We start from the raw sequence: 8,783 nt of genomic DNA on the forward strand, positions 1-8,783 counted from the left end.
GCGTTAAGAAGGTAGTGACTGTTATTTACAAATGAAAATGTATTAATACCGGTATATTTAATTGTTACTCTGCTGACAATTCGTAGTGAACGTATCCTACGTGAAATTAAGACCCATGCTAACTGTACCACATGTCTTCTATAAATTACGGAAGGGAGACTGTAACTATGTCTTTTAGTAACAGAATTAATTCAAGCTTAAACAGGACCTATTGACATCTCTTTATGCCTCTTCACATTTCCTTATAGACGTGTAACGTAATGTGAAGTACGTAGACGATCAAGCCATTTTCTGACACATAACAAACCTCCAGCTTGAATATGTTGTATACAATACTTGGAATAGAAAGAGATTACTTTCGCTGTTTACACACATCGGTACAGCAATATACTGTATATGACGACGCCCGTGAACAGCTTTCCCCCAACGTATTCTTTTTAGGGATTTTTATACTGTTTATCACTTAGTTCTTTCTGATTATCTCAGTTCTGGAACGTTCTTTCGGCACATTTTTTAACTGAGGAATTGTAATCTATACTGTAATCTTTCCATCGCGTGCATTCTGATACATTCCTTTCCGATGTTTCTGACAGCTGCTCCTACTGTCCGAACTAACCTTTAAATCTCATCCAATAGCACTTAATCCAAGTATGTTCTGTACCTGCTTTCCAAGTCAAGGGCATTCTATTTTCGTGAGCGTCCCGTAACGCAGAAGCAGTCTCGTGCAAACGCAACGCAATATTGCGTCAGTTGGGACTTAACGGTCTACATTTCGGTATAACATATTGGAGGTCACATTCGATTTTGATGCTTTTGTATCTTGTTTTTCAGTGTAATTTCTTTGTCTTTTGGTTTAAGTTTCAAATAAACTCCAGTTTTCTTTTCTTTATCAAATTGTTTCTCAAAAAGAATTTTGATTTGGAAACGCATATGTTAAGCAATGTTTACGATAAATATTTTGATGTTTCTTCTTGACTCTTCCTTGTCACACGACAGTTGGTGAATTACCTAATCTATGTGTATTATTTCATTACTAATGAAGATAGTGAACTCTGAAAATGAAGTTTCGCTATATGTATTTCTTCGAAGAACTCTGTGTTTTAGTAGCCGCGTTGCTAAACATGGTCAGTTCTTTTGCTTGACAGTGTACCTCTCTAGCAAGCGATGTGCCGCAGCTCTAATGGCTGAAACCGACAACAACTGATTTTAAAATACAGAATTGTGTGTGTAGTATCGCCAATAAAGCTCATTCACCCGTAAAACTGCGCATTTGTATACAATCAAAGATTAATATAAGTAGCGAGTACGAAAGATGTGGCTGTGGAAACGATGCTATGCAACAAACAATTCCGAACAGCTCATTCACAACAGGCATAAATATGGTAATAAAAAAAATAGTCGTGTCAAACAATACTCATACAGTAGTAACAGAGTCACATTTACGAAAATAGATGTTGTTACGTTGTACGTTCTTCCCTTTTGTGTCATAGAAATGCAAGTGTGTAATTACAATGAAGAGAGATGGCTTCTTATAAAGGACGTTTTAAAGCTGGTGCACCAAAAAGGTCCACATGTTATCCTTGTCAGGCGTACATACGGTTCTGTTCGGCAGAGTTTTAATTACATCTCCCAAAGTCTACATTTTGATGAAGAATAAGCCATGAATGTGTAGCAACACGGCAACTTTTGGTTTGGGGAATACGACTGTGTAACTGTGTTAACACTTAATGGTTCACGTAAAAGTTAAACTGCTTACCAAATAATACCCCATTTATGACTCTGTGCGTTAGCTAGTCACAATTGTGTACTACGTGGTATTGTTTCTTTGACGATTTGAGCTAATACAGTCTTTAAATTCGTTAAGCTCCGAAGACCGACTGAAGACAGTTGCAGTTTTACAGACCTAGCCTTCACTGGTGGTAGTATGCCCTCACCTGCATATTTTGAAATCATCTTTGTTAAGCTTTAAGTGTTCGTAGACGCGTTTTAAGATATCTAAACATGTCTACATTGTGAAAAGGAACCACAGAGTAGACAGTTGAGTTGAAGAGGATTTTAAGATTCCATAAAAGTTTAATTACAGACGTTGGACGGAGAAACACAGGTGCAGGAAAGGTAATTGCGGAAAAGCACTGGAAAAAATGTTCAGGGAAAGGCATCATGCTGCATCGTCACACCTCTAGCGCTACGCTTCTTTCTTGTTCTGGTTTTCCCACTGTTCGTGATTTGCTGACATTCAGTCCATCAAGCCTGAAAGAAATACCAAGCGAGGTCATCCAAAGTGAAATGCCTACAGGAAAGATATAAAGTAATCAAAAAAGAAGTGATTATTGAGAGGATGCTTCAGCATATAGAAAAATCAAAACAACCTTCCATGAAATTAAAATATAGGTTTATAACATTAAGAGTGCAATGGGAGTCCCACTCTTAAATGCAGAGGAGAGAATGCAGAAAACTTCTGTGCGGATGAGAACTTGTCTGACGACTTGTTAGAAGAGGAAATCTAAGTGGATATGGGTGACGTAGGGGATACTGGATTAGAAATAATTTAAAAGAGCTTGAGGTCAAATAAGGCAGGAGCGATAGACAACATTCAATTGGAATTTCTAAAATCATTGGGGGTAGTGGCAACTACACGATTATTTAAGTTGGGGTGTAGAATCTATGAGAATGGCGACCTAGCATTAAACTTTCGAAAAAGTACCATCCTCGCAGATCGGAAGGCAGCAAGACCTGACAAGTGCGAGAATTATCACACACACAATCAGCTTAAAAGGTCATGCAGCCCTGCTGCTAGTAAGAATAACACACAGAAAAATGGAAAAGAAAATTCAGGACCTGTATATGATGGTCATTTTCGATTTATGAAAGGTAAACACACCAGAGAGACAGTTTGACGTTTTGGTTGATAATGGAAGCAAAATTGAACAAAAATCAAGACACGTTCACAGGATCTGTCGCCCTAGAAAAAGCGTTTGACAACGTAAAATGGTGAAGGACGTTCGAAATTCGAAGACAAACTGCAGCAAGACGTATGGAGAGACGGATAATATACAGTATGTAGAAGAATCAAGACCAAAAACGAAGTGGTCGGATTGGAATAGGCGTAAGACAGGGATGCAGTCTTTCGCCCCTGCTGTTCAATCTATACATCGAAAAAGCTATGTAGGAAATAATGGAAAGACTCAAGAGTAAGATTAAAATTCAGGATGAAAGGATAACAATGATAAGATTCGTTGATGACATTGCTATCCTCAGTAAAAGTGAAGAAGAATTACAGGATCTGTTGAAGCGAATGAACAGTCTAATGTGCACATAATACAGATTGAGAGTAAACCGGAAAAGGGCAGAGACAATGAGATGTAGGAGAAATGGGAGTAGCGAGAAAGTAAACATTAAAATTTGTGGTCACGAAATAGACGAAGTTACGGATTTCTGTCAACTTGGAAGCAAAATTACCAATGACGGACGACGCAAGAAGAACATAAGCAACAGGATAGCACAGGCGCAAAAGGCAGGCAAAGAGAAGTCTACTGCTATGAAATATTGGCCTGAATTTGAGGATGAAATTTCAGAGAATGCACGTTTGGAGAATGTCAGTGAATCATGAACAGTGGGAAAACCAGAACAGGAAAGTATCAAAGGGCTTGAGATATGGTGCTGCAGAAGGATGTTGAAAATCAAGTGCAGTGACAAGATGAGGAATGTAGAGTTTCTCCGCAGAATCGGCGAAGGAAGGAACATATGGAAAAGGGGTGATAGGATGGTAGTACATGTGAGAAGGCGTCATGGAATAATCTCCATGGCATTAGAGCGAAAAGTAGAGAGCAAAAACTGTAAAGTAAGACAGTTATTTGAATAGAATCAACAAATAATTGAGGGCGTGTGTTGCACGTGCTACTCAGAGAGAAGACATAAGCGCAGATGAGTATTTTGCGGCGGACCATATCAAACCCGCTTGTCGGCCTAGACGACGATCTGACCTCCCAAGGCATAGGGAGCCGACAATGAAAAGGAGTGTGATGTACTGATTGTCGTATCTGGTATCAACAGCAAAGCTGTACTAACAACCGGAAGTCCAAAGAAATAAGGAGGTGATACTTATTGAACTAGCCCGTTCAGGAGTAAAGTTGAGGAAAACGCTGAAATATATTGTTTTACAAACTATAGTTTAGGGACGTAGCGGCTTACGACAGTGTAAAGGGTAGCACGGCAGTCGCCGCCTGCTGTGGGTCATCGAAGGCCAACAGCTGTGCCGACCAACGCCCTACACGTGGTGTCGGTGCAGCTATATAAACCGCCCGCTGGCCGCTCCACTGCATTCGACACACTTGCGTCTCCCAACTTACAACATGAAGTTTCTGGTAAGTAACACTGTCAGTTCACATCTGAGCCTTTACATTCGTCTTTCATATCAGAGCTAAGAACGGGAGAACAACCACCATTCTGTTAATGTAATCCGTTTCAGTCGACCATTAACTTTTGTTGTTTCTTCACGCCGGCCGCGGTGGTCTAGCGGTTCTGGCGCTGCAGTCCGGAACCGCGGGACTGCTACGGTCGCAGGTTCGAATCCTGCCTCGGGCATGGGTGTGTGTGATGTCCTTAGGTTAGTTAGGTTTAAGTAGTTCTAAGTTCTAGGGGACTTATGACCTAAGATGTTGAGTCCCATAATGCTCAGAGCCATCTGAACCATTTTCTTGTTTCTTCACGTTCGTTTCCCTGGTACGAACTTGATATAATTACCCTCCTCTGGAGTCGATATTGCCAACGTACGCCTCTGCAATGGCGCTCGCGTTGGATATAGCTGGTTCGAATCTCGATGGTGGAAGACATTTTCACTGCTACTATTTGGGTGGTGTGGGGATAGATGGGAGCGAGAATTTCCTGTCCGCCAAACATTGTTCTAACGTCATAGATTAAAGTTCAGAACTATCAGCAGTGTCTGATGGAGTGAGAGCATTTAAAACTGTTGATGGTGATCCGTCCGTGATAATAGACAAACAAAACGCCACACAATACCCGCAACTATACTAGTCACCTACCCTCAATACCTACACTAACAAAGACCCTAAGCGCGGCTCAAGAAAACCCTTTCCGATTACGAATCATTAGTGCCTGAGTTATGAATAAGTACGATGCAATGCTCCTTCGAACAAACATGCATGTACGAAGAAACATTTCATCACACTTCTTAATAACAGAGGCACTGCTATTTCTCAATTATTTGCCAATGCGAGATCCTCGAGGCTCAGTAAATATATCCTTCATGGACGAGAATATGCGTAAAGTACGAGTGCAGGCTATGGCCGCAGGTTCGACTCCTGCCTCTGGCAGGGATGTGTGTGATGTCCTTAGGTTAGTTAGATCTAAGTAGTTCTAAGTTCTAGGGGACTGATGACCTCAGATGTTAAGTCCCATAGTGCTCAGAGCCATTTGAACAATTTTTTTCTCCCTGTGATTTGTGCACGGATAGCCGAATCGGTGAAGGCGACCGCTCGCGTAGAGCAGGAAATGCGGGTTCGCGTCCCTGTCTGGCACAAATTTCCATTGTCGTCATTATACAACCAATGATGGGTCATATTCGCAAATTCGAATACATTTCCTGATTTTTCGATTACGCTCCTGAACCTACTCTTCGGTGTCTGCTTGCCAACAATGCCTTACGACTGAGAGCATTTATTTATGCGAATAAATATCTGTTTCAGGCATGGTCGATAGTAAGGAGTAGCCATGTCTCTATCATTTTCCGTTTCTCTCGTTTAAACAGAGCACTATCAACCACGGGATGGGTATCTGGCACACCTCCGTATTCGAAAATCATAAACGTTCGTGAAGAAAAGCCTGTACCGCAATTATATAACTAGTGTTATTACTTCATTTGACAATTTAAATACTACAACAGTCTCGTAAAGTCTTCATTGGGGCAGATCATTTTGAACATGCTGCATCAGTAGTCTACTTCAGTCGTACCATTCACGAAGAAAATGTTTATGAAACACTAAATACGGTTTACACTACATAGCACTTCGCTAGAAAACAGAATATCCATTGATAATGGTAAGCTATATCCGATTTCGTCACATAGATAAGTTTTTGTGCCGGCCGCTGTGGCCGAGCGGTTCTAGGCACATCAGTCCGCGAGACTCCTACAGTCGCAGGTTCGAATCCTGCTTCGGGCATGGATGTGTGTGATGTCCTTAGGTTAGTTAGGTTTAAGTAGTTCTAAGTTCTAGGGGACTGATGACCTCAGATATTAAGTCCCATTGTGCTCAGTGCCATTTGAACCATTTTATGTTTTTGTATGACCCGAGAGCAATGCTGGACTGATTCTTTTGAGTAGGCTGCGGACATCCTCCTGCCTATAGTTGTGCAGTCATAGCTTGTGCACTATCTATGGTGACTTTGATATCTATCAAGCGCCCTTCTTCCCCCTTTGTGTAACTGAACGTAACTGTGTTTGTCTTCGTTGCCAGTGGACGTATACCAACAGATTGGACCATTTCAATCACGGTATGTACGTTGGTGTTCCGAATTAAAGCAACAAACGGAAATTTTGCAAGGTTGCGTTTATATTGCCACAAAACTATTTAAACAGGTGATAGTAAAGAAGAAACAATGTGAGGACTACAAAATATAAACAAGTGCAACATATATAACGGTAGACAAATGTGCTTAGTTTTTTTTCACCCTAATGGATTTGCACACACATTAAGACAACTTTTTATGTGCTCAGTATGGGGTGAGACCACCTTGACAACAATACCGGCCTGGCAACAACGGGGCATGCTGTGAATGTTGTGATCAACCTCATGTTGAGGCCATAACGCCCATTCTTCCTGCCGATCTGCTCGAAAATAAGGGAAAATGGTTGGTAGATGCTGGCGTTGTGCTACCCGTGTCCCTAGTGCATCCCAGACATTGTCTATTGGATTCAAATCGGGGGAGCGAGCAGGTCGCGTCATGCGTGCAGTATCCTCTGTTTCCTAGAAAACATCAACGACGCGTGCTCTATGAAGTCGACTGCTATCGTCCACTAATACAAAGTCCGGACACGTAGCACCTCGCAACAACCGTACATGAGGCCCCAGGATCTCTTCATAATAACTGACAGCAGTTAAACCTTTCAGGTTCCCCCGTACAGTTTCATAGGAGGTGTTCGAGTGGTCAACATAATCGCTGCCCACACCATTAGGAGTCCTCCTCAATATCTGTATCTTTCTTCAATGTTCGGGTCTCGAAATCGTGTTTCATATTCTCTTCAGAACACTGGCCCACTGTTCGACGGTCGGGGTGGCATGTTATAACTCCACTTTAGAGGTTCCCTTCTGTGAAGACGCTTCAAAAATACAAAAACAGAAGCTCTCTGACAATAGAGGCCAAGCTACTGAAGCCTGCAGCACACCGTTATCCTCAATACAACACGTCCAGGGAATACTGCGAGGTCAGATGACAGTTGCAGTGCAGTACTTAGCCTGTATCATGGTGCCCTTGCAGTCAAATAACGGTGCTCTCTTTCTGATGTCACATGTGGTCGGCCCTGCCCTGATCTTCGGGACACAGTTTCAGTCTCTATAAACTGTCGCCACATCCGAGAAAGAAAAGAATGATCCACATTAGTCCATCGGGCCACATCAGTTTGCGACTGTTTTACTTCCATTTTTCCTAAGGCCCTTCACCGCAGAGAGTCTGGTTTGGGCCATAATGCACCCTTTATGACTGCACCCTCTATGACCTTGTACGCAGCGATGGTGGATGTGGAACTACGCGGCATACACTATCCCATTTCATAGGTGCCTTGACGTCATCCGTGGCGTGGTTGTTCTTTGACTGGAATGCGATCTTCCCTGCAGAAAACGACCGTAGGAAATCTATTGATGGTTTCTATCACTGTATCGTGAATTACACACAGGACGAGGAAACTCCGGTTTGTTGCTTCCATTTCGGACATCAGTGTACATTGGCGGCTCCACAACCGCTAATTCCTTGATGATACCCCTCATGTGCCCACATAGACCGTCTTACTACACTGATTCCACACAACCGACTTGCCTTTAAGAATCGCTTTACTGCCACGAGTTTCGTCAGGCTGTCGGCCAGGTACTACTTCTACGACTTCTGCAGATCTCAAATGCAATGAATGCGTTCTTTTAAGGGGATTACTAATATTATGTCCGGTTGGCTTATATCGAATGAAATAACGGTGGCAGTGATGCGTTCACCTCTTTTCTCCTGAGCCAGACACGTAATGAATCTTCATTCTGCAGGTCATTGTCTTCGCCGCCTGCGTGGCCACCGCCTGCTGCCAGGAGACGCGAGAGAAGCGCGGCCTCCTGGGGGCGGGAGTGCTGGCCGCCCCCGGGGCTGTGCTGGCGCCGCGCGTCCTCGCCGCTCCCGCCATAGCCGCCGCCCCTATCGTCGCCGCCCCCGCCATCGGCCACGCCCCTCTGGGCCTGGGGATCGGCCTGGGTCACCCCATCATCGGCTGAACCACTACATACTAATTTATACTTGTATGTGTGTACTGTGTCTCCAAAAATAAAGCCTCTGTAAAATCAGTGATTTGTCTTTTACCTCCTCGTACGTTTCTCTTGTCTAGTTGTACATCACTGACTACTTCATCACATGCCCCTGTATTCACTCGTGTTCGTCGTCAACAGCCGTTGTCAGTTTCAACAACGCTGATATGAAAACGTTTGCATTTAATCTGTCACATCTACGATTATTAAGATTTCCATGTTAGTTTTTATTCCTTGGAATTATTCGTTCGGTTGACATGATACTAA

The 8,783-nt window shown here is 42.9% G+C and overlaps 1 protein-coding gene across 1 annotated transcript; it reads left to right on the forward strand.

Annotated features, from left to right (window-relative positions):
• Window positions 1-4,243: 4,243 nt before the first annotated feature.
• On the forward strand, window positions 4,244-8,555 carry LOC126088148 (cuticle protein 63-like). Its single transcript, XM_049906268.1, has 2 exons — window positions 4,244-4,364; window positions 8,265-8,555. The coding sequence occupies exons 1-2, from the start codon at window positions 4,353-4,355 to the stop codon at window positions 8,484-8,486; spliced, it is 234 nt and encodes a 77-aa protein (XP_049762225.1). The 5' UTR covers window positions 4,244-4,352; the 3' UTR covers window positions 8,487-8,555.
• Window positions 8,556-8,783: the final 228 nt, after the last annotated feature.

This window comes from Schistocerca cancellata, chromosome 1 (genome assembly GCF_023864275.1).
Source record: "Schistocerca cancellata isolate TAMUIC-IGC-003103 chromosome 1, iqSchCanc2.1, whole genome shotgun sequence".
In the NCBI taxonomy this organism is placed as follows: Eukaryota; Metazoa; Arthropoda; class Insecta; order Orthoptera; family Acrididae; genus Schistocerca; species Schistocerca cancellata.